Raw genomic sequence first — 25,903 nt, forward strand, 5'->3', positions numbered from 1 at the left:
TATTCCCATATTACTATTTACACTGTTAGAAAAGCCAGTGAACTAGCTTTCCTACCATTTTAATTATTATCAGTCATAAAATTTTCATTACATCCTCTGCCCCAGTTGTTCATAAATCTGTAATATTATTGCAATAAATTAATTTGGTCATTTGGTCTTCAAGCTCATGGGATCATTTTTGATTCATTCTCAAAACTACCCGTATTAGTAAAAGATAGATACTGGTAAATCCAATAACACAGAGTCCCTGCAAAGAAAAGAAAATTAAAAAAATTGTAAAATAATTTAAGGATACGCTGTGTGGCTTCAATAGCTCAGTTGGTAGAGCATCGCACCGGTATCGCGGAGGTCATGGGTTCGAATCCTGTTGAAGCCCTGATTTTTTTCAGGCTTCTTTATTCCAATTGCTTAAATTGGAAATTTATTGTGATGATTATTTATCACTTTCATAGACATTCACAGTTCATATATGAATCATTTCATATACATTACAACACTATAAATTGTTTTTAATAATAAATTTCAATATCTCTAGGTACTGTGGAATTCTGATTTCTCGAACCTCCAAGGGTAACAAATTAAATTGGTTCAAGAAAGGGGGGGGGGGGAATTGCAGCATTCGACTGAGCTAAGCTAAGCGAAGGGAAAAAACTTTTGGTTTGAGTTATCAGAGGTACGCATATTTCAGGGCGAGAGATTGACATTCCACTGTTCATGTATGACTTTTATTCAAATACTTTATGACCTGTCGCCATGAGAAAATTAAACCTTAGACCTTTCAAGCCAGAAAGTGTAAACCCATCAGAAAACCGTGTTCAGACACTTTAAAGTTTGGAACAAACTCTCAAATAACAAAACTAGTAACATGTATGTACCTGCATGCTTGTCACCCACCAATCAAAATCATGGGACGGTTCTTTTGTTTAGCAATGTTGAACATTCCTGTGTGAGAAAATATAAAATATGTATATAGTAATATATTTGTTACCAGGTACTTTTTCATACTGGACAATGTCACTTGGGCTGGCATTGATAAGTTATTAAATCCAAAAGTAAACAAACCTGATTCAAATCCTATGTATGTCAAGTAGCAGTACACAATTAAACCAAAACGCAAGGGGTGGTGATAAAAAGATAAATTCGAGACTTTGTTAGACGGCAAGACTATACCTCTCTGCAAGGCTGAGACTTTCTAAGCCTTGCAAAAGATATCAAGACTTCAAGTGTGACATTGTTATGAAAAAATGCAAAATGGCAAACCCTTTGCTGCAAATTGCTTTTTGTTTTGAAGGACTAAAACAATCACTTGTCACCTTACACAACATCCTTATTTTTCTTCCAGATATTCACTGAGAAACATGCCTATTATTGAATGAGTACCAGAATATGGACCGTTCTGCGGTCTAGCACAATCTTATTGTTTCAAAGATGGCTGTGTTCACAGTCTTACCTGCATGTTGTTTCTTTTTCCGTCCCACTGCAGCACCTATGATCTCTAACAGCTCGTCCTCACTGGTTCCTGCTCTCAGAGAATCTCGTAATGATACTTCAGAATTACCAAACAGACACACCTTTGGAATATAAATTGAACAAAAATCCTATTACTGAAATAGGCAAAAGGTAAAGCCTCAGCTGTCGAGCCAAGTGGCTCATCAGGCTGGAGCTTATCCTGGTTTCTGTAGCATTAAGCAGCCAGGAGTATTTTTACTCCCCCTAGACAGGATGCTAGTCCATCGCAGAGTGACCCCCCAGCAGTAAATTCGACGGTACCCATTTATACACCTGGGTGGAGAGAAGCACTATCAGAGTAAAGTGTCTTGCTTAAGAACACAATGCAGTGTCTAACCATTAGGTCACTGTGCCTCCCACATTATTATTGAAATAGGCTGAACACTATTCTGGTGGACAGAATTAACTTTATTTTATGCTTTAACAAACATTTTAAAAAAATTATACAGACTGAGTAATCTTGGCAAACATTATAGGCATGCAATGCGTGCAGAAGGATCTGTTGCTATAGCCCTTTTCATGCATTGCAGACCTAGGATCCTAGCCAAGAACCATACTGTTGAGCTTATAAGTTGCTGACAACCATTATTAATGTGCATCACTTGTGTATATCTTACTGCGAGTAACAGAGTGTTCCTGCCACAGATCTTATTGACAGTGTGGCTCCACCCAGAGCACTCCTGAGTTTTAGCTTTGCAGACGAGTTAAATTCAGACAAGGAATTAAAAGAAATGACATATTTAACCAGCTGTAGTTATTTAAAACTACCAGGTCAGGAAACTGTTTTAGCACTTGGGTGACAGGATTGTTGCCCAAGGATTAGTACAAGTCATGCTTTTGTTCTGGACTGGATAAGTGGCTCATCAAAGTTTTAGCCCTGAATGAAGTCCCTCTTTCTGCTTGGACCTACTTCCAGTTACTCACATCTCGGCATGATCAAACTGACAGAAGAGGGACTGCATCCAGTCTAGTGTGGGAGGCCTGGTGGCCTAATGGTTAGTGTGCTGGACTCCGGATTGAGCGGTTTGGTTCCAGCCCCGGCCGGGTCACTGTGTTCTGTGTTGTGTTCTTGGGCAAGACACTTTACTCTCATAGTGCCTCTCTCCACCTAAGTGTATAAATGGGTACCGGCAACATAATGCTGGGGGGGGGGGGGGTGCCCTGCGATGGACTAGCATCCCATTCAGGGGGGAGTAGAAATATCCCTAGCCGCTTAATGCTACCAAATTCAGGATAAGCTCTGGCAGTGTAGGCCGCATGGCTTGTGGCTTTCTCCATTCTAGTATTGAACATCAATAAAATTAATGCCAGGCTCAAATACTTTATTAATATTAAATGTCAGGTCTACAAAGTCTAGTCCTATATATAATAAAAATGTCCTTGGTCTTTAATCAAGAATGTACTATTTCCCACTCAGTACCTTTAAGTTACCATCTGCTGTGATTCTTAGCCTGTTACAGCTTCCACAAAAGTGTTCACTCATGGAGGTGATAAAACCAACTTGACCTGCAAAACCAGGAACCTTGTACGCCTGTCAGAGAAACAGATTGAAAATGATTCAAAGAAAAATATGACTGAAAGTGAATTCAGCAATAATTTCAAATTATTCAAATTTATTTTTACCTTCGAGGTATCGTTTGGTTGGTCTGATATCCTTTGCACATTGGGCCACCTTGCAGAGATACTTTCTAGCAGTTCACTGTATGGGACAAATTTCTTGAAGTTCCATTTGTTGCCTAACAAAAAAATGTCATGTATAGCTTAGTAGCCAATAATATTGTTGTACTACTCCCACACATTGGTAATTGTGAAGAACAGCTCCCCGTAACCGTCTGTCGGTCAACTGTCAGCAGACAGGTCACCGACAGACTACCGTCTACAAGGAGCTGTTCTTCACAATCTCCACACATTACCAACCCCTGGAAGGAAAATCAAATTTAAAAAATTTAAAGGTTAATAATGAAATACTACCCCTTCTTTATACACACTTCACCTTTGAAAGTTCCTTCTAAAAGTTCATAAATGTAATTCATTTTAAAATGCCATTTAGATTGACAGAAAAATTGTTCCAAATAGCATTCTTGGGCATGTGCTCAGAAGGCCCGAAGGCAGCATAGCAAAGACAGCCCTTGAGTGGAATCCACAAGGTAAACAAAGGAGGGGGAGACCCATGCAGTCATGGAGGCATACTCGTATGGCAGGGTTGAAAGACAAAGGTGTATCTTGGGCTGCTGACAAGAGAGTGGCCCAAATCAGGACCAGATAGAAGGCAATGGTATCAGACTTACAGTATGTTCCGCAAGGAAATAAGAAGACTAAAGAAGAAGAATTAGATTAACTCTAAGAGAGTTTTAAACAAAAATTAGTCAGATTTTTTTTTTCTAACATTGTTCAAGACTGGCTAACATCTGACAAAACATGCACATGTCATGAAAAGTGATCACTTTTATTTATTTATTTATTTTTCACTTGATTTCTGCATTTCACAACTTACCATCAAATGGCATGTATTCTATAAACCTCACATCTATAGCCTGGTAAGATGAGACAAAACATTCATACAGTAAAAGTTATGTCTTGAGTGTGCAAAAAATTATGTAGAATGGTAAAAAAGTACTATTTTTGAGGCCATAAACTAAGTTTTTTTTTATTTCTGGGTAAGAATTTTCTTGGAAAACTAACCTAAGTTCAGCTTTATATGATATTTATTAAGATATATTTTTTATTTTTTATATTTATTTTAATTTATAATGTCAATTTTTTATTTTTTTATTGGTGTTCTGGGGTGTTCTGGGGGTGTTCCAGGTTTTACAGACACCCTAAAATGCTCTATCCAAAAAATTATTTTGCTTCTCAATTCTACCAAACACCCATAACCTAGAAATCACTGATATGGCTTAAATATGAAAAATTGCCCCTCAAAGGTTTACAGTAATCTTAATTAGTTCTATTTAACTAAATCTGACCTTGTCTTGTGTCATTGCCACAAAGTCACAGACTTCATCTTCATTCAAGCCTCTCATTACAACACAGTTCACCTAGCACAATAGGAGTTACTTGTCAAATGGAAAGTACTTTGTTACCACTTTTTATATCACAGTTAACCATGTTATTTGTTATATCATTAAAAACCATAATTGTTCCTTACCTTAACTGGGTTATAACCAAGTTCTAAAGCACAGTCAATGGACTCCATTACTTTGTGCCAACCTAAAAAGGTAGCTTGCGGTTAGCCTTTTATTGGGATTAGGGATTTCTGGCTCGCATGGCTCACATGGCTTGCGAGTCATGCGAGTCATGCGAGCCATTCAGGTTAGCCTAAATAACACATTGGTTAGCCTACATAGCACTCCGGTTAGCCTAAATAGTACTCTGGTTAGCCTACAGTTAGTTTAGGTAGCTTGCAGTTAGCCTTTTATTGGGATTTGGGATTTCTGGCTCGCATGGCCCGCTGGCTCGCATATTATCCTATCTCTACTTTTAAGTGGTGCTGTTTATGACTTGTGTCTGTGTTAAAAACCCTAGTGTGTGACTTTTCAAATGAAAGCTTTTGAGCAGTTCTTTGATGTGGTACTGTTTATTATGCTGTACAAGGTAGTTCTACTTTGAAGTTATAGTGTAACAGAATAAATATCTTGTGCGTTTACATTCAAAATTAATTGAAATTTAGTAATAACATGTTTGCTGATGAGTGCACTGTCTCTATATACTGAAAATTGATGAATAACAGTTTGAAAATTAAATTATTTTAAAAATATTTTAGCAAATGAGTACACATACCTTTTCTTCTTGTTACAAACTCAAATTTCTGTGGTACTAATGTATCAAGACTGATATTCAGTAGGTTGAGTCCTGCATCTTTAAGTCGTGGCAACTTTCTTGCCAAGGTGATACCATTTGTTGTCATAGCCAGTGTTTCAAGACCGTCTATTCTACCCAATTCCTCTGTGAAAATGGTATAAACAGAATGTTACTTTGTAGTCAAAATAAGACGCTCTTGACAGCTGTATGTTAGACCTAAGCCAATGCTGGCTGGTCAGAGGCTCTCTGCAGTGGTCATGCACAACCAGGGCAAGGGGCGGGGAGGGAGGGGGGGCCTCGGATATAAATGGGACAGGGATGCTCCTTGTGTCGCTTAGGGGTGTAAATATTTTCAGATTTTTGGTCTTGCTAAGGGTGTTCTGGGCATAATGCCAATATTTTTAGCCATAATGGCCATAATGGTCTTTTAGGGGTCAAGAAAAGTTTGAGAAACACCCTGATTGGTCTCTTCTAGGGGTTCTTCTTAAAATTTCTGACAAGCATCCCTGCCCCTTTTATGTAAGAGTCCAACCAGGGGGACCAGGGTTTGTGAACCTCCTGTTCCCATACCTTCCTTTTACTCCCACTTCCCACTACTTCCTTCATCTCCGTCCTATTTTTATTCCAAAAATTATAAAACGAAATGTTGCAAATTTTTTCTCAATTTCTCCTGGTTCCTGCCACCTTGGGAATCGTGCTTCCTGCCCTCTCTTCTCCTGTATCTTGACCCTTTTTTCTCGGAACTCCTGCCTCCCACTCTCCTGTCCCACCAACTGTCCAGATCTTTTAAAAGAGGCTTTGCTTGGGCTTTCTGTGGTTCATATTCCAGCTGTGTATTTTCTTCATGCTGTGTACCCTTTATTCAAAGCTGTGCTCTTAGAATAATTGCAGGGTGCCTAAAGCCTCTTCTGTAAGAAATCTTGAGTGCCCAGCTCCTAAAAACTTTCATGATTCAAGCAAAGATGTACAAGTCACCCAAGGCAAAAGTCAGTAGCCTGTGGCACCGGGGCTCTGCTACAGCACAGCTCTGTTCTTGATCTCACTCCTCCGTCCCTTTCTAATGGCAAGTCTACATTGTATTAGTATGATAGTGCCTAGTGGTTGCCATGGATACATACAGAAGAATGAGGAGGCAGACATAAAATAATATAATCAATATTTTATAAATATTATCCTACCACAAAGCTCCACAATGTCTTTTCGCACGAGTGGTTCCCCTCCAGTAAGCCTGATTTTGTTGACTCCCTCCTTGACAAATAGTTTTGCTAAGGTTATAATTTCTTCTGTTTTTAACAGTTCAGTATTTGGTGTCAGCGTAACGCCTTCCTCTGGCATACAATATTGACCTGCAAGTCAGGATATCAAGTTATGTTCTCCATTGTGTACATCATGATGCAATCAATAAAAATTATTTTTCTTTAATGGTAGAAAAGCATGCAATGCAAGTCTTTCGTTAGTGGAAATAATTAGCACACCCTGGCTGCTATTTCACCCCAAGGGGATTAATTGGCATTATTGGTCATCAAACGTTTGAAGTTTAGCAGACCGTAAAGGCAACTTTCGTGCCAAAAGTTCAACACATTCCGGTTTCAAAATGGCAGAAATAGAGACTTCTTCCAAAAAATTGTTCATGATTTGTGTCGCTAAGGATTTGCAAGTTCACTTGAATTACTTTAAGTGTAAAGAAATAGTAAGCATTTTGAGTGAGAAATTTGTGTTATGGTCTGCTTACCGTAATGATTCCATTTAGTGCCCGGGACGCTTATTTACTTTTGGCACCTCGAGGGAGGGCGCTTATTCGAGACAGGGTGCTTATTCGGGATAGGGCGCTTATTTAATATTTTGAGAAACAACTAAAAGTTCAAAACAAAACTTCAATAAATATTAAAATAACTAACAGTAACAGAAACTGTAACAGTAACAAATTGTTGAAAGTTTAGTTACTTTTGAAAGAATAAAAAAATTATTGTTCATTTTAGAAGTAAATAGATGCATGTACGATACGGTGAATGTTCATGACTTATCTATGACTTCAGTAGGGGCAGTTATCCACAATAGGGGTGCTTATTAGAATAGGGGCGCTAATAAGAATGGGGGCGCTTATTTGAATGGGGACGCTCATTGGAATAAGGGCGCTTATTTACAAAAAAACATTCTGAAGGGGGGCGCTTATTCGAAAGGAGGCGCTAAATCGAATCATTATAACGATAACGTCAAATGTTTGATGATTAATCATGCCATTTTGATACCCAATTAGATCATGTTTCGACAGCATGTGTTCACGCTTTGATGCAAGTGATGGTAGTGGTGGGGTGGCTTGTGTGTCTCTATCACCCCAAGAGCTATGCCGGTGGGAGTTCTAAACTCCTGGTGGGGTCACTCACACCAGACAGGTCAAAGGGTAGAGGCCAGACAAAGCATGATCCCTTGCCCCTTTTTTAAAATTTTATGAAACTTTGCTGATAAACCCCCTTCCTCCCTCTCTCAGGACCAAGCCATTCTGTTGATCAACATCATTGTTGTTATTGAAAAACAGGTAATACGTACATCTTAAATTGCATCGTTCTGTTAGTGATATCCTAAGATACGTGTGGTGCCTTCCAAATGTGTCAGTCAGGAAATCTGAAAATGGTCTGAGTTCTTCTTCTTTAAAATATTTCCTGAGCCTTGAAGGCCGGACCTGTGGAAGAAATAATCAAATTCACTTGCATTTTTCAAAAGGCCATGCCAATAAAATGTTTCGTTTCCCATCGCCCCGTCTCTTGTGATGGTGGGTCGGTCGGTCGGGCAAAAAAAAAAAGAAAAAAAAGAATGAACACTTGAAGGGTTCTGGGTTCCAGAAAAGGCTGGGCTGCTAAGTAGAAAGCCTGATTACAAAGTCAACTCGAAAACGTGGTCTTTTCGTTCGTTATTCTTTAACAGTCTTTAAATAACGTAGTATCGATGTTTATTAAAGACAAAGACATCACATCATACCAATTGTTGTTAATAAAACAAGATCGTGTGCTTGTAAATTGAAGTACTTGCTTCTTTGACTAGTGAATCTGCGATTTTTTTTTTTTACTTTTTGAAAAAAATGGGTCGGTCGGGCGATGGGAAACGAAAAATTTTATTGGGATGGCCAAAGAGGAAGTCTCAGAGAATGCCAGAACAAAAAAAGTTGTGCTTAAAAAATACAGTTATTTCCAAAACAGATAAGAAATTAAGGGGAAGCTATATAGGGAGGGGTTGGGGGAGAGAGAAGAGGCAGATATGCCCCACCCCACCCTCAACCCCCAAAAAGGAAAAATCCTGAAGGTTGCCCATTTTATGTAAATATTTTAATATCAGTCTCATTTTTTTCTTTCACTATGCGTGAAATGTTTTCTCTTAGTGTGATCAAACTACATTCCAGAGCATTATCTTTGTATCCCGGAAAACCATCGCGGTCAACGTCCTGACATTGCGTTACCACAACGTTTTGTAAAAACAGCTTGCCTAAAGTAGCCAGTTAACCTTTGATCTTTCAGTCCCCGAGGAAAGCGTTCGCGTTTTATTGGGTAAATTTAGCAAATAATTACAGTATTCCATTATTGAGCCAAAGATCACATCCACAGACGCATTGCGCAAAATAAAAACTAAGATATGACACGTTGGTCTGAATAGAGCATCTTGGGTAACATGCAGAATTATAAAACGACTTTTCTCCAAAAAGATAATTGTTAGATTATTTCAGTTTTCTCAATTTGGGCACGCCAGATCCTGGCCTTTCTTTCTTGACGTTTGATCAACGGGTGATTTAATACACAATCCGTGTGATCAAATTTACAAGTCCGCATTGCTCGGTTCGATGGCGCAGAATCAAATGTTATGTTACCAAATATTCCCTGAGAAAGTCTACATACGTTTTGAACGCTGTCATCCTCCACGGGTCTTGTGTGCTGTCGTCTAAAGAAAGAACTTGCAATTTTGCAAAATTTCACGCGGGTATTGCTGCCACCTAGCGGACAAAGGCATCGAATGGAACACTTGATCCCAAAAACGCTCGTGCCCGCCATGTTGGAAGCTCTCCAAGAGATCTTGTCGCGCCTTGGGGGACTGGGTACTAAAACGTTTCCAAGATGTCGGATGAGTTTTAGTTGAAGTTCGTCAAAAGAAAAGCAGATTTTTTGCCATTATTTGTGCTTGATTTTGCGTTATTGAGGAGTCATGGCGTCTTCAGAACCAAGCACCACTAAGACAAGAGTTCCGAAAGTTGCAAAGGTTTGTAGATTTAAAGATTTTTAGAAAAATTATAGCGCGAATTTGACAGGATAAATTACCCGAACATACACGAGGGTTTGGTATTTCGAATAAAGCGCGCTTTTGGCAAATCCTATTGCTTGTTTTTGTGATTTTATCACTCAATCTCTAATGATACTTTAGCTGACAGCAAAAAGTAACTCTAATTTATATGAAGTTAGTACTTTGTTTTTAAACTTTGCATAGGATCATTAGATTACAAAGTTTGTTTCTTATGGTGGGTGTTAAGCTTACAAGAATTGTGATAAGCAGAAGGGAAACAAGCTTTTACAGCTGGATAAACTTGTTAACTATGGATCAAGCCTGGGCTTTAACTCGATCTAAAACAAAAAAATCATCCATTGGACACTGAGAAGAAAAACTATCATATAAAGCCCAGGGCAGGCCAAACGAGGATGAGAGTTGATGAGAGTTCAAACTCTCGCTCTCGTTTGGCATGGAACTGTCATGTACTCTCATAGACTCTCATGCGCTCTCATCAACTTTGAACGTGCTCAATCTTTTCGTGAGAGGCGATGAGAATTTGACGAACTCTCGTTCTCGTTTGGCCCGATGATAGTCAATAAGAGTTGACGAAAACTCACATGAATGTGAGTCAACTCTCATCAACTCTCATCCTCGTTTGGCCCGGGCTTAATTTTGCAATACATGTTAACATGACGTTAGATATAAGCTTTAAATGAGGCTTTCCAAGGGCACACCACTGGGACATGGCACACCACTGCAGTATTGAGTAACAAGATTAAAAGAAGGGCTATCATTTCAATGCCCCTTGCTGGTGCCATTTTAGAAATCAAAGCATGCCTGCCCAGTAGTTCAGTACCTAGCTCTCATCTTAGCTTACCAGGGGTTATCCCAGGAACTAAACCGAACCTTTCGTGGGTGATCTGTGGACATTGTGCCAGACACTCTACTCTCATAGTACCTCTCTTCACATGCACCTAGTAGCATCAATTTCTGTGCGAACTGTTAGGACAACCTGGCAAAATTGCTGCATTTCTTGAAAACTACGGTACACGGCAGTTAGTGCGTGAATCGTCAAATGGATTTTCAATTGAATGCCACGAGAAGAAGCGTCAACCTTTCAGTTTCCCTGGTGTTCAGCTTGGAAGCTGGGTGATTCCAATTTCAGATGAAAATCGGCTTGGCATTGGACCAGTCAAAAATGAGCTTTCCACCCTTGTTCTCTTCTTATAATGTGTAGTGACAGTCAATGCAAAACTCTTTCACTCAAATTGGGCCTAAATGAAGGCACTATTTTTATGGGTGTAAGTCTGTCTCGATGTCCTCACACCTTTCTTTATATTTCGAACATACAAACACTCACACCGCTTGTATGGGCCCCCCATGGTGTGGGACATTTGGCCCAGGTGCATATTTTGTACTTTGCTTAGTTTACGTAACACACATTTAATAACCTCTTCAAATAATTAAATGATTTTTTTTTCTTATCAGGTCAAAAATAAGGCTCCTGCCCCTGTTCAGATCACAGCTGAGCAGCTCTTGAGAGAAGCAAAGGAAAGGCAGTTGGAATTAGTACCTGCAGTAAGTAGGCATCATTTTTTCATGCATACATTTTTAATTAATTTTTCACTTTCTTTAGTTCTGTTTAAGGTACAGCTTAGGTAATACAACCCTCCAAGTTTATTTTTTTTGTTAGTGGCCACCGTCTGCTCAAGTTTGATTGCCAGTGAAAAATTTTAGTCGCTAAATTAAGCTCACGCTTTCAATCCTTCTTCTAAATTTTGGTCGCCAGGCTGGCAACTTTAGTTCCAGTTAAGTCGCCAGCTCCAAAATTTAGTTGCCATGGCGACTAAAATGGTCTTATTTTGGAGGGTTGTAATAAAAGAACATGAAACAGGACAATAAAAAGTAAACTTGTTGAGAAATTTCAAACCAAAAAGAAGTTTAAACTACAATGCGTTCTTGTATAACTGATATGCAAATATAATTAATATATGGACTGAATTGAAAATTGACCTTTTTTCATTTTAGCCTCCCAAACAAAAGATCAGTGATCCAGATGAACTACAAGAATACAAGCTTCGCAAAAGAAAGGTTTGCAAAATACTGATTTTTTGTTAGGAGTTCTGGATTTAACTTTAAATTATTATAGATACTTATTGCAAAGACGTACTAAAATAATTTCATTTCTCTACTCATTTCAGGCCTTTGAGGACAGCCTTCGTAAAAACAGATCAGTAATTAGCAACTGGTTGAAATATGCTCAGTGGGAAGAAAGCCAGAGGGAAATCCAAAGGTAGAGTCTTGTTCCTAAGTGGTATACATGTAGTTTATCATTGCTTTTATTGGCGGATTATTGACTGAAGTACTGTTAAACATCTTCTAACAGCCAGCTGAAAACTACTGTTAGTAGAATTTCAAGTTGACCTCCACTGCTTAGTCGAGTTATGACCAGTTCATTCAACAGTCACTTGCAGTGGTGTAGCAGCTCTCCTAAGTGTGCAGTTCTACTGGTCCTCTAGCTAGTGTAGCGGTTGGTGTTACTGTTTTTGGGGCTAGGGGCATTGTTCCTGTTGTAACTTGCAAGATCTGCTACCAGACCTGTCACTTGAGGTGGCCAACATGTGTAATAAGGATATCAACATGTGGGAAGAGAAATATTGGAAAGGACTTTTAGAAATTTTACCTGATGTTCCTTTAATAATTATTGCTACTACCACCCAACAACAGCCATTTTTTCAGCTGAGAATGTGTCAGTCCACAAGCTGGACTCTTATCATAATCCTTTTACAATGGTAAAAAAACATAAAGTCTGCATTCAAGCCAAGTGGTCCATCAGGCCGGAGCTTATCTCAGTTTCTATAGCGTGAAGCGACTAGGAGTTTTTCTACTCTCCCCTGGATGGTATGCTAGTCCATCACAGGGTTGCCCCAGTTTAAATTCGCCGGTATCCATTTATACACCTACAGTGGGTGAAGAGAGGCACTGTGAGAGTAAAGTGTCTTGCCTGAGAACACAATGCAATAACCCTGGCAAGGGCTTGAACCTGGACTGCTCGATCCATTAGGCAATCATGCCTCCCACTATGGCTACCTTCCAAAAATGATTGGTCAGTTTTGTTCCCATGAGGGTTGACATTGTAGAGATGTTACTATAAAATAGTATACTAAATTTTTTCTTCTTTTATACTGCTTACCTTTCAGAGCACGATCCATTTATGAGAGGGCCTTAGATGTGGACCATAGAAACATCACCATCTGGCTGAAATATGCTGAAATGGAAATGAAGTGAGTTTGTCAGTCTGTTTGTTGGCTTGTTTGTTTGTTTATTGCTTTGAAATTAAATTCTTTTATGAAAATAAACTTATATAAACTTATATAATAAACTTAAAGAATTAGCACATCCTGGCTGCTGTTTCACCCCAAGGGATTATCACTATGTTCCGTCGCTTGCATCTAAGCGTTTGTTTATTGCTTTGAAATTAAATTCTTTTATGAAAATAAAATATTGTTAGAGGCTTTAAACCTACTAGGTTTTGTTGATAGCGACTCAAGATTGCTTAAGAATCATCAATTGAAAGCTATCCATTATTTTGTGGAGTATAGTCAAAGTTACAGGTGTTTGTGATGATCAGCCTTGAAGCACAAGGCTAGTACTGCAGCCAAATCTCTGGGCCCAGTTACTTAAAGGGTAGGAAACACTATCTGCCAGTGGATAAGTGTTGGCAAAACAAACTACATTGTACGTTTTCCACTGGTAATGATTTATCCAGTAAATAACCTTATCCATCCTTTGAACAACTGGGCTCTGAGCTGTCCATACCAGTTCACCAGTAACAATACTTGAAACTAGCTACAAGAATGATCAGCATTTACTTTCTCCTAAATTATCATAATCAATTTGTGAGCTGAAAGTGTTTTAAATTTGTGTTAATTGTTGTCAATATCGCAGCTCACAGAATATCCTTTTCAATTTCACCCCATTAGGCATCGACAGATTAACCATGCTCGAAACATCTGGGACAGAGCAGTGACCATTTTGCCAAGAGTGAACCAGTTTTGGTAAGCAAATGTGTTGTTAGAGGCAGAGAAAACATAATTGGTTTACTTTATAGGGCATGCAATTTGTGCACAGTTATGTACATCAGTGCTGTCAATAAGTTTATAAGTAAACGGCTGCACTAGATAAGTAGGCGGCAGCCTACTGTTTGAGCGCCGAAGGCGCGAGCATTCTGGGGGGGTCTGGGGGCATGCCCCCCCAGAAAATTTTGAAATTTAGATGCTTGGAAATGCTATTTTCAACGTTTTCTTGACAGTATTTGGGCCTAAAGAACAAGCAAAATTAAGACTATATTAACCATATTTTATGTTTATTACAACAGTTCTTTTCCTCAAAATCTCAATCACTGGCTTTTACAAACGTGCTCAGCAATGTCTGCTTCGGTTTCTTTGGCGCGGACGCCATTTTGGCACATGCGAAAGCCTGGGGTCTAGTCTAAAATGTCCCAGGCGTTCCACGACTCTTTCATGTGCTTCGACTTTTTATACTTCCACCGAAAGGTTAACATGTTTGAAACTGCAGAAATGTGCCTTTACTTAGGCTCAGATGTTTGAGCCGGATGTTTTACAATTATTTTTGCGGAATCTGATCATTATTTTAAGCTGGTTTCTTGCTGGATCCTGTTCTGTGAAAATGTTGCAGGCGTTCCATGATTCTTCGATCAACTTCCATCGCGCCTGGGAAAGGTAAACACGTTTAACACTCCTGAAATGCGTCTTTATTTCGACTCAGACGTTTGAGGCGGATGTCTCACAATTATTTTTTTGTGATATTTTCCTTATTTTAAGTTTCCTACCAAAATTAACAGTAAAATGAGGCGAAAGTAGCCGGCCAAAGATTGGTCAGTAGCCGGCTGTTTCGGCCGGCTACCGGCCCTTATTGACAGCACTGGTACATGCAGCCATTTGCATGCATTGCATGCCTATCATACTAGCATTATAGGCATGCAATGTGTGCAGAGAGCTAGCTAGCTGTAGCTTTTAGTCCTTTGCACACAGTGCATGTCTATCATACTAGCATTATAGGCATGCAATATGTGCAGAGAGATATGTAGCTGTAGCCCTCTGCACACATTGCAGACCTATCATACTAGAATTGTAGGCATGCAATGTATGCAGAGGTCTTTGTAGCTGTAGCCCTTTGCACACAGTGCAGGCCTATCATACTAGTACTATAGGCATGCAATGTGTGCAGAGAGCTATGTAGCTGGAGCCCCTTGCACACATTGCAGGCCTATCATACTAGTACTATAGGCATGCAATGTGTGCAGAGAGCTATTTAGCTGTTAAAGTAACTCTTTGTACACATTTACAGGTTTATTATACTAGAATTATAGACGTGCAATGTGTGCAGAGAGTTATGGAGCTGTAGCCCTGTGCACACATTGCAGACCAATCATACAAGCATTATAGGCATGCAATTTATGCAGAGAGCTATGTATCTAGAGCAACTTGAATCCATTGCAAACACATTAAGTTCACTTGCTTTTTCTTGTAGGTACAAATACACTTACATGGAAGAGATGCTCAGTAATGTCGCTGGTGCACGGCAGATCTTTGAACGCTGGATGGAATGGGAACCTGACGAACAGGCGTGGCATTCTTATATTAACATGGAACTTCGTTACAAGGAGGTCGACAGGGCGAGGAGTATATATGAGAGATATGTGATGGTACATCCAGAGGTTAAAAACTGGGTCAAGTTTGCCAAGTTTGAAGAACGTCAGTCAAATATGGGTATGTTGTGTGTTCAGCATTATTATTTCACAGACTGGACCACCTTGTACAGCAAAATAAAATGAAATACATGAAAGTACTGCACATGTCAATAGCTTTCATCTGAATGGTCAAACACTAGGGTTTCATCCACAGACTTAAAAGTTAGAACCACCTTGTACAGCAAAATAAACAGTACCACATGAAAGTACTACTCAATAGCTTTTTTTCACACCCTAGGGTTCATTACTAAAGTCTTAAAGTTAGATCTAACTTGAACAGCAAAATAAATTAACAATGTGACCCATGCCACTTGTCTATGGTCACACACAAACCACATCACTTGACGTAAAGCTTTTTTCTAGAAGTGAAAGTTGTAATTTGCTCTTAAGTTTCTCCATTTTCCATGTCTGATTGTCATGGCTCATTAGCTGTGTTTTTATTGTTACTATAGTAAATAAAAAAATTGTTTTCTTTTCAGTTGGTGCAAGAGATGTGTATGAAAGAGCTGTTGAGTTTTTTGGAGAAGAAAATGCAGATGAGAAACTGTTTCTTGCATTTGGAAAATTTGAAGAAAACTGCAAAGAGGTATCTTATTGTTGATGCTGTTGCACTTGAAAATCTAGAAAGCTAGTTAAGTTGTTGTGCAGGTAATAAAAATCTCACATTTTCGTTTTGTTTATTCCACAGCATGATCGTGTCAGAGTGATCTTTCAGTATGCTCTGAAAATTTTACCCAAGGAGGAATGCCAAGTAAGTGATGAAATTATTTAAAAAAATTAATAAATAAAGAAAGAAAATGGTTCATACACAGAGTGGCTATTTTACAAGGAACTTTTTTTTTCAATTATGTCACTTAAAGCAAGAGAGAAAACAATATTTTAGAATTTCATTATCTACTGTTGAGGAGACGGTATTCCAAGACTGCTTGAGTAGAGCAAGAAACTCATGACATTGTAACTTCTGCTTAATTTCCTTTTTACTTTTTCGACTTTAAAAAAGAGGGCTATTTAACCATAAACTCAAAAATAGTTGCAAAAATCTATACAGTTAAATCCTGATAACTCGAAAAAGGTTTGAATTATCAGGGGTTCGAATTATCGAGGGTAAAATTAGTAAGAAAATTACCTGAAGGGGAATCAAAAATGGTTCAGAGGAGAGGTTCGAGGGTTCGAGTTATTGAGATTCAACTGTATGTTCAAACCACATTTGGTGGTTTTCTTCGACGTTATTTTTTGGCAGATAGAGTAAAATCTTCAGAAAAGCAAAAATAAACTCCCATCAAATTTTCATCCTACCTTGAAGCGATAGTGAGATTAACATGCTAACAAACAAATTACTTCATTCACAGGAACCAGCTTAAAGATCTCTTTATTCGTTAGTAGGCTTTACTTAACTATTAAATTGTTATGTATTAATTAATATTGCCAGGAGCTGTACAAGGCATACACTCAACATGAGAAAAAATATGGTGACAAAGGAGGGATAGAAGATGTCATTGTTAGCAAAAGAAAATTTCAGTATGAAGAGGTGAGTTGAACGTTTTAGTTTTGTCAGTAAAAAATGCATGAATTTGGTGTGTTCTGTTGTTAAGAGATGCTACAGTCGAATCCCCCCCCTTCCTGTCCGACCACCCCCCGAAAGCGCCACTTTCCCAAAATACCGAAATTTTTTGCCAGTTGATCCTCTTGTAGGCCACCGCGATCAATTTTAGGGCTGATGGGTGAAACTTTCTATTGCTTATAATCTCCAGTAAAGCGCTAATTGAGTAACGAGGCGCTTTTCAAGCCTGACGATCAAATTTGTTCTTACATTGGAACGTTTTATTTCTCCTATTCTGATGTTCGCGAGTGCCTGTCTCACTGTACTGTTAAAAAAATTGTTTTTTTTTCTGCTTAATAAATTAAAGGAACTTTAAAGCGTAAATTGCCTACTCAGGGTCAATGGAGTCGGGTGGGCAAGCCCCCCGTCCCCCCCCCGTCCAATATTTCCGTAAAAATAAAGATTTACCAAGAGGAGGGTCTCTTAACCCCCACTTTAAGTCACTAGTCAGCCACCCCCCCCCAAATTTAACAATTGTTCCGCTGTCCCTGCTATTTTTCATTTCTGAGTCTTTTAATGGTGCGTACTTTTTTAGAGAAAAGTCAGGGAATTGTTTTTTTTTTCATGGCTGACAACCATCTTGAAATTTCATTTTCCAGGAAGTGAAGGCAAACCCGAGTAATTATGATGCGTGGTTTGACTATCTTCGTTTGATGGAAAGCGAAGCAGATCCAGATTCTGTAAGAGAAGTGTATGAGAGAGCGATCGCTAATGTCCCACCCGCTGAGGAGAAGCGATTGTGGAGACGATATATCTACTTGTGGATTAACTATGCATTGTATGAGGAGCTTATTGCAAAGGTAAGGTGTAAATAATTGTTTTTCGTCTTAAAAGCACCACAATACATTAGTCAACGGTAATTTGTGGGGCAAAAATGGGTAAGTCTTAAAACGTAATGTGGGGACTTGCTGCAATTGTAAGTTTTTAAAATTTGGCAAATTAACTCGGGTTAAATGGAAGCCTTTTTTGTAAAATCTTCGTTTAGCATCCGAGTGGTTTCCGACTGCTGTTATCCAATCAAAAATACTAAAGTGAGTAGCCGACAGGTGACACGTCATCTTCGCACGAAGACAATACGTCCTGTTGCCTAAAAACGTTCATTGACGTCACCTTGCAGCAATGTTGCTAAGAAACGTCTTCTGATCAGTCATTGACAATGGCGGGCTCAATTTCAAAGTCTTGTGTCCTCGCCCTCCTCCAACAATAAATTCTTAAGTGATCAGTATTTTATTTCTCCTTACAATATCAATACATTGCCAAGCAGACAGGCAATGAGAATAAAGAAAATCATCAACTAGAGGATATTGTCTTGATGGACCACCAGAATCTCAGAACTTACATTAAAAGAAATGTATGGTAGATAATAAGGAGAATTAATTATTTGATGATTGTTGTTTCACAGGATATGGACCGTACGAGACAAGTGTATCGAGCTTGTTTGGATCTTGTACCACACAAAAAGGTAAAGTACCCTGGATAAAGTAATGTTTCCTTGTGAAATGTGTAAACGCTCAACTACAAGAATCTAGTACTTTCTTTCGTCTTGTAAATTGATTGTAGTCTTCTCTGCGACCGTTACTTGGTTTGTCATGCGATCGCGCGACATTGTGAATTGTCACACAACACTCTCTCCTAATGGGAGAAGCCTGGCATGACGTTCCTAGTAACAGATCCTTAGAGGTCCCAGTATTTACCTTTAATTTTCAACTAGTAAGTACCTGCATTTTTTAGACCAGGGTTGCATTGGAATGGTCACTAAGCTTATGTGTGTTGTCTTTTCTACAGTTTACATTCGGAAAAGTATGGCTGCTTTATGCCCAGTTTGAAATTCGTCAGAAAGATCTTAAAGCTGCTCGTCAAGCGTTGGTAAGTTCGAGAACAGTAATAATTTGCTACCTTAAAAGTTGTCTCAATATGAAGAGCGCGAGTTATGCTAAAACTTAGACCAGTGAAGAACAGGGTGGTTATTTCATACAATGCGAAAGGCTTGCTGGTCTATTGCGATTCTCTTATGCGTTGGATTTTGGATCGAAAAGCTTTGACCAAGGCCGTTTTGTCGGCTGTTTGGGCAAGACACTTAAATTTCATAGTGCCTCTTCACTCAGGAGTATAAAGTTGTAATGGAAGCCGGACACTGCGAAGCGATAACTATTACCAGTATACCATTCAGTCGAAATAGTTTTAACGAACAAAATTGCGCCGTTAACTACATGGGTGCTTTCCCGGGGGGGGGGGGGGTACTCCATATAATGGCCTATACGGGGAGGCTCCGCCCGAAAGGGGTGCCTTTTTCATGCTTCAGGTATATAAAAGGGTAGGGATTTCACAACTTTTGGTATATGAAAAGGTAGGGATATCGGTCATTTAGGTATTTAAAAGGGTCTTCAATTAAAATATTTCGAACAGATGCACGTTATGGCTGAATCATTTAAATTTATCAAACGCTACATAAAAATGACACCAAGACTTCCTGTTTTAGGCATTTGTCATGTCTTTTCGGTATATGAAAGGGGTGCCTTTTTTCAGTAAAAGGTATACGAAAGGGGTGCTTTTTCTGTTGAAATGGAATATAAAAGGGTAAGGGGTTGGACCTCAGGGCGGAGCCTCCCCGTACAAAACTTTTTCGAGTAGCCCCCCCGGGGTCCTTTTAACTTTGCTCAAACATGTTTCTCTCTTTCTCGCAGGGCACAGCAATCGGCAAATGCCCCAAGGACCGTCTATTCCGAGAATACATTGGTCTTGAGTTACAGGTCAGTCAAAAATTGAATAATTTATAGTCTTTTGCAATTTTCCTTAAAACCTTTAACTTTACGATATACCTCTGTTTATTTCGATTGCTTGTGTATCACGATAAGCCCCAAATAACGCATTTCTTTGGGCTTTTATTCTGAACAGCTCCGTGAGTTTGACCGTTGTCGTAAGCTGTACGAGAAATTCCTGGAATTCAATCCAGCCAATTGTACCACGTGGGTTAAGGTAAGTTCCTGGCGAATATTGAGAACAAAGCCCAAACAAACAAAGAGAAAGGTGTAAATCAATAGTTACTCAACCGACCAAAAAAATAAAAGAAAAAAAGAAAAAAAACCCTTCACCTCCACCCACCCGTTGGAATCTCTACTACGTTGGTTCAACTCCAGTTGCGCGAACCAGGATTTTTCTTCTTTTTTCGGGTACTGTAAAATGTATGTTGTAAGTCCTCTTCCCCTGGTTTATATCCCCCGTCTTCGATTATAGCCCTAATCGTCTGTTAACAAAAATAAATTTTACGGTTAAAAGCCGCTTCGGATATCAGCTCTTCCAAATCTAACTTTTCCATGTTAACTTACTCAACTCCCTACACAGCACTTAACTTCAAATACAAATAAGTAGTGAGTGAGTTTGTAAGGAGAGCGTAGATCACAGGAAAAGGCCTACCTGAACTCAGTCGGGGGAATAAGTGCCAGTTTTGGCATATCTTTGTTGAAGCACTCGAAGAATTTCCGAATTATTTCATCCAATCAAAAACTAGCGCGAGCGCTCATGAGTTCTCCGAAAGCAATCGCGCGAGCAAATACGTCATGTTGCTTAGCAACTTCTTTGACAAAAGCCGTGGGCTCAGTAACTTCTCGGAGAAGTGGTGTCGCTATCAACTGGTACTTGTTCCCCCGACTGAACTGCCACTGCATTTGCAAACGTTTTTTAGGGCTGCTTTTGGCTCCACCCACCCCACCCCACCCCAATATAAGCTCCCCCAGTAACAGCCCACCCAAAGCCTCTCACGAAGTTGGATTAGGCCTGACAACCAACGTTTTATGGTGGTGTGTGCCATTAAAGGAGCAATGTCACGATATTTTAGGTCATTTTTCTGATTACTCTCAAATTGAAGGAAACCTCAAAATAGTAGTTTTCTAACGTAGAAAAACACCAAAGGAGTAATACAAACCCGAAGATAACCAAGGATGGTTTCGATTGACGAAGATTAAGACGGATTACGAATGAGAAACTTGAAAGAACTTGCCAATTTTTTCAAGATGTGTTGTCCATGACGTAGCTGCTTTAACTTGTGAACATCTTTCGGATTCTATTCAACCAAACTTTACATTCAACATAATTTCTCCCCAAAAATAATAATGCACTTGTTGTTATCGTTGTTGTTGTTGTTTTTTTTTTTCAGTACGCCGAATTGGAAAGCATTCTTGGTGATATCGACAGGGCACGTGCGCTGTTCGAGTTGGCTGTCAATCAACCGCTGCTGGACATGCCCGAGGTATAGTAGAACAATCTTTTTCTGGGGCCTGTTTCTCGAAGGTCCCGAAAATTTTTCGCACCCGGAAAGCTATAGCAAAATCTCTAACTTTATGATTACAGAGCTGTTTTATTCCATGTTGTTTTTAATATGAACAGAGGTTCCCTCTGTTCGTATTAATGCAAAGTTCCAGGCCTTAACACTTCTCTGTTTTTATGTTACCGATACAAGTAACTAAACATGACTTTGCGGGCCCAAAAAGTTTCCGGGACTTTCGAGAAACGGGCCCCAATGCTCCATTCTCGGACGGGGAACATGCAAATGGTTGAGTGGAAAAATCTGTTTTGCCATTTTGACCGTACCAGGCATAATAAGAGTTTATGCGGGGCAGATATGTTTCGCGTTTTTATAGCCGCCATCTTGGATACCAGAAGGAAAACGGCGGGGACTACCACCTCTCGAGTCCACTTTTTTTACTCACTCCAGGCTCCCTCGATCTTCCCAATTAAGGAGGGGGTACATGTGATTTTGAGTGAATTTTAGCTGGTTTAAAGAAAAAATGAGAAAGAAAATTGTTTTTGAAACACCACCAAACAGTTGACCCCCACGCAAGAGCACTCCAGGTTGTCAGGGGACTGTTTTGGTGTCCATCTACTAATTCTAAACTTCAAATTCTAATTTTAAAATTACACTTAATGTTCAATATTTCTTATTTCTCCAAATTTTACTACTCCTTAAAAAACTTTCTCCTCCCAAAAATCCTCAAAATTCACCAAAAATTCTCAAAACACCGCAAAATATAGATTTGTGAAATGACCAGAGAGTTTCTGGATTGCTTGAAACGCTAACGAGATATTCGCATTAAACCCGCATAAAACGGTGGGAAAACGGCTTTCACGTGAACTCCCGATTGGAATATTGAGGGCTTACCTGCCAAAAAAATACACCTGCTAAGCAGTATATTTTTACCCTGGGCAGGACTCAAAGTAATTTTCGGACAGTTGCCGGTCAAGTTGTTTGGCCAGACAGATTTTAGCTCGGTCACGTGTCGTTTTTGACCGATCAAAATATTGAAAATAGCAGTTTAAAACTACCATTCGTTTCTTCTGTTTGTTAGATAGACTTTGTTTGCGTGGCATAGAAACCCCCGCTATTTCTTCACTGTTTTAGCTACAATTTTTAAGATTAGATCGTTTTGCTTACTTCTGGTCATCAGTTATTTTTTTAAAATCCATGTACGTGACCGGTCAAAATGACAGGCAGACTGAAACTTTGTGCGGACAAATTGTCATCTTGACTAGACATTGTCCGTTGACGGGCCGTTATTTTGAGCCCTGTTGAGTTTGGGCACTCTCACCCCCAATAAAAAAAGGTTCAATAAAGTTTTGCCATTTTGAAGTCGCCCTTATGCTTTTCCATACATTTGTCTATAAATTTTCCTGTAGAAAACAGCGCCGTTTTGCGGACAAATGTATGAAAAAATAAAAATTCGATTACATGTTAAAATCATTCTTTTGATATATTAAATTTACGTTGCAGAATTTACGCAGAAATTCTAGTTTATGTATATTATTTGACATCGAAATCCTTGAAATACCCTGTCCCAAACATTAAACAAACTCTGACTCAACTCTGTATTTTGCGACATGTTTGCCCCATTATCAAAATGACTGATTTTACCGCGAAAAGGTCTTTTTTTCGCTTTTAAAGAACGGATCCAAAACAGAAGGAATTAAAACAAAACAACAAACAAACAAGAAGAAAAACCACAACAACCACAACAACGGTTTTCGAACGAAACGTCTGGAGCGAGTGTCAATACGAAGAGTGAGACTGGGGAGAGATACACTGTTAACCGGAAGTTCAGGTTACCGGAAGTCGAATTTATACTTGACCGTTCTCCGCTATGTGTTGCTTTTGTTATTCTGTTTTTTACTGAAAATTTAATGCAGGTTGGATGGTATTTTCAATTCCATCTTAACAACGACCATTTCTTTCGCGAATTCATGGATAAAAAGCGAACCAGCGGAGCAGAACGGAAATGACGTAGCCACCGTTGTTTTAAAAAGTAAATTTTTCACACAAAGTTGTCGTGTGCCGCGATCGTCTAGTGGTTAGGACCCTGCGTTGTGGCCGCAGTAACCCAGGTTCGAATCCTGGTCCCGGCATTTTTTTTTTCCAATTTGTATTTTTTTAAAGCAAATTTAGTCTTTGTAATTGTTTTTATTTCAGATATTTTACAAAAAAAACAGGCAAAATAAAATTGTTTTTCGGCTGTTTTACGTCGACTTGCGGTGATCGAAATTATAAAATTTTCAGCGCTGTTCGATTGACTCCATTTTTCTTCACGGTAGTTTAGAAAGTGATCTTAAACTACATTAATTTTTTTTCTCTTCGCAGGTTTTGTGGAAAGCGTACATAGATTTTGAGATAAACTTGGAAGAATACGACAGAACCCGAGATCTGTACGAAAGACTTCTGAAGCGAACTCAACATGTGAAGGTTTGTTTCTTGTTCGATCGATTTTTCAGCTTTGACAACGGGACTACATTGGCCTTGTGGCGAAAATCTGTCAATATTGCTGAATGGAGCTTCTCAAAATTAGTAAAATAACCAAGTTTGTGAGTCGTATTTTGTAAAATTGTAGCCTGCGAGAGCTTGCGAGGAGGCTCGCATTTGAACGAGTCTTCTACTCGCCCGCCTCGCGCTCGCTTCGTTCTCGTGGCTTCGGCTACTCGCGCGCGTGTATATTTCTCAAACTCGAGGCAGCTCGAAAGCAAGTAAAATCCTAAAGTTATAGCTTCACAAAGTCGGGTAATTTTACAGACACTGGTATTGCCGTGGGGCACGCTTTTGCTACTGTTAAATTTCCCAAATTTGTAGAAGTTATTTTGAAGCTATTTTACAAGGTTAAGTCTCTCTATCTGCCCGTTTCTCTTTTCATATTTTTTTTTTTTGTGGCACCGTGTAATTTTGCGGTTTCAAAACTCGGAATTTCATTTTATATTTTGCTGTTTTAGGTCTGGATAAGTTTTGCGCAATTTGAGACCTCCACCGCAGCCGAGGCAAGCATTGAACAAGCAAGGTTTGTGAAAATTATTTGCCATGTATTCTTTTACCTGGATTCAGGGACCTTAATTTTCGTTGAAGAAAAAAATAACAAAACAAATCGTGCCCCAGTGCTAATACAAATTTATTTATTTTATTTTTTCAGGAGCGTTTATGATCGTGCAGACAAATGTCTTAGAAATGCTGAAGAAAAAGAGGAAAGAGTGATGTTGTTAGAAGCATGGAAAGAGTTTGAGGTAATTCATCGATGATCTGCAATTATTCATTTAAAGTACTCGCTAAACGTGGAATTAGCGCGTGTGGCGTTTCTTTCCTTCGTGGGTGTTTCGTGTTTCGCGCGTGTTTCCCACGCTTCTAGCATCTGCCTCGCTGTTTTCGCTTCGTCGCGGACAACCTTCTTTCTTATTTTTAATTTAGTTATTTATAACAATTATATTTACTGTTTTAGGATGAACACGGTGACGACAGTGCTCAAGAAAAAATTAAGAAAAAGATGCCTCGACGGGTTAAGAAGAGGAGAAAAGTGCAAACGGACGATGGGGTAAGCAACTGTTGCGTGACGTTAGGTTGTCACGCAACCCTTTATAGCGGGCAAAACGTTGCCTGATTTGTTTTCGATCCTTGCTATTGCTATTTTCGATCCACTAGTAAGAACCTAGCAATTCAGAACCTGTTAGGCTAAAATTTGCAAATTACTATACCCCATTTTTATAAAACTTTTTGGCCTAAAATTTCAAAACAGGTTCTCATTTTCTAAAATTGATTATAAATGTTTACTTTTGGGAAAATAAGTTTGGGCAAGGCTTTACTGTACATGTATACAATGTCATGTTCGAAATGATTAGTGCTTCATTTTTACATAGACATTAAATGTGTGGTATGCAATTTTTATACAAATAATAGGCCGAATATCACTAAAAGTTATATTAGCTACAATGTTAATTTTTTCCCCAGAAAATAAGGACCTATTAAGAACCTAAATAGCCTAAAGTTGTGTTAACTACTATTTATGTAAGAACCTGTTTAAGCTAACCTGAAAAAAACCTAGGTTCTTACTGGCGGGTTTTTAATGTAGCTCACGCCTTTTCTTTTCAATTATCATTGAGCTCTCGTACAAGCACTTTATGGGCCATTTTTAAAATGGCATACGTGAGCGTGTAACCTGCTTCATTTCAAAGACCATCGAAGAGTACAGTTTTAACTATATCCGTTCATTTTTTTTTGCAGTCGGATGCGGGCTGGGAAGAGTATTACGACTACATCTTTCCTGACGATGAAGCAAACATGCCGAACTTCAAACTCCTCCAGATGGCTCGGCTTTGGAAAAAACAACAAGCACCAGAATAAATACGTCTTTATTTGTCTGCTGGTTTCGCTTGTAGTATCAATACTGCAAGTCATGTACAGAACGCTTACTACTACACCTAAATAAATTTTGAGAATTTGCTAACTGTTGTCTGTAAGAGCTTTGCTTCATTTTTTTTCTCTTCCGTACATCGTTATCATAAAATCCCATGAAAACATAAATCTGTCCACGTTCTTAGATGGGGTTGTTCAGAGATTTTTTCCTGTCTCAGCGCATGTAATGCAAGGTCCCGAAAACGAGTTTAGAATGCGTTTGCGTTCCTGCAAAGCTCAGTCTAAGACGTCAATAAATTCATGACGTCACAAGGTAATG

General features: G+C 39.0%; 2 protein-coding genes across 2 annotated transcripts; one reads left to right on the forward strand and one right to left on the reverse strand.

Moving 5' to 3' along the window:
* Nucleotides 1-154: 154 nt before the first annotated feature.
* On the reverse strand, nucleotides 155-9,372 carry LOC144630384 (molybdenum cofactor biosynthesis protein 1-like). The gene is made up of 12 exons (XM_078488749.1): nucleotides 9,195-9,372; nucleotides 7,858-7,990; nucleotides 6,489-6,656; nucleotides 5,290-5,454; nucleotides 4,658-4,719; nucleotides 4,476-4,547; nucleotides 4,004-4,043; nucleotides 3,133-3,245; nucleotides 2,930-3,040; nucleotides 1,451-1,571; nucleotides 876-942; nucleotides 155-247 (listed from the first exon to the last, which is right to left on the reverse strand). Exons 1-11 carry the CDS (start codon nucleotides 9,345-9,347, stop codon nucleotides 887-889), a joined length of 1,194 nt encoding a protein of 397 aa, XP_078344875.1. The 5' UTR covers nucleotides 9,348-9,372; the 3' UTR covers nucleotides 155-247; nucleotides 876-886.
* Nucleotides 9,373-9,389: 17 nt separating this feature from the next.
* On the forward strand, nucleotides 9,390-25,676 carry LOC144630345 (crooked neck-like protein 1). The gene is made up of 21 exons (XM_078488701.1): nucleotides 9,390-9,552; nucleotides 11,047-11,136; nucleotides 11,587-11,649; nucleotides 11,760-11,851; nucleotides 12,759-12,842; nucleotides 13,542-13,616; nucleotides 15,112-15,350; nucleotides 15,811-15,917; nucleotides 16,020-16,082; nucleotides 16,761-16,859; nucleotides 17,531-17,731; nucleotides 18,334-18,393; nucleotides 18,717-18,797; nucleotides 19,616-19,681; nucleotides 19,827-19,907; nucleotides 21,085-21,177; nucleotides 23,557-23,658; nucleotides 24,177-24,241; nucleotides 24,371-24,461; nucleotides 24,674-24,766; nucleotides 25,453-25,676. Exons 1-21 carry the CDS (start codon nucleotides 9,499-9,501, stop codon nucleotides 25,570-25,572), a joined length of 2,019 nt encoding a protein of 672 aa, XP_078344827.1. The 5' UTR covers nucleotides 9,390-9,498; the 3' UTR covers nucleotides 25,573-25,676.
* The last annotated feature ends 227 nt before the right edge of the window (nucleotides 25,677-25,903 follow it).

Source organism: Oculina patagonica, chromosome 11 (genome assembly GCF_052425735.1).
Source record: "Oculina patagonica isolate OP01 chromosome 11, crgOcupat, whole genome shotgun sequence".
Taxonomy (NCBI): domain Eukaryota; kingdom Metazoa; phylum Cnidaria; class Anthozoa; order Scleractinia; family Oculinidae; genus Oculina; species Oculina patagonica.

Excerpts from the sequence above, each read along its gene's own strand:
- LOC144630384 (XM_078488749.1), bottom strand. The coding sequence starts at position 9,347 with ATGGCGGGCACGAGCGTTTTTGGGATCAAGTGTTCCATTCGATGCCTT. Across the intron at positions 4,548-4,657 it reads TTGGTTATAACCCAGTTAAG|GTGAACTGTGTTGTAATGAG; the intron begins GTAAGGAACAAT and ends CTATTGTGCTAG. Across the intron at positions 3,041-3,132 it reads AACCAAACGATACCTCGAAG|GCGTACAAGGTTCCTGGTTT; the intron begins GTAAAAATAAAT and ends TTTCTCTGACAG.
- LOC144630345 (XM_078488701.1), top strand. The coding sequence starts at position 9,499 with ATGGCGTCTTCAGAACCAAGCACCACTAAGACAAGAGTTCCGAAAGTT. Across the intron at positions 11,852-12,758 it reads AGCCAGAGGGAAATCCAAAG|AGCACGATCCATTTATGAGA; the intron begins GTAGAGTCTTGT and ends CTTACCTTTCAG. Across the intron at positions 19,682-19,826 it reads ACATTGGTCTTGAGTTACAG|CTCCGTGAGTTTGACCGTTG; the intron begins GTCAGTCAAAAA and ends TATTCTGAACAG.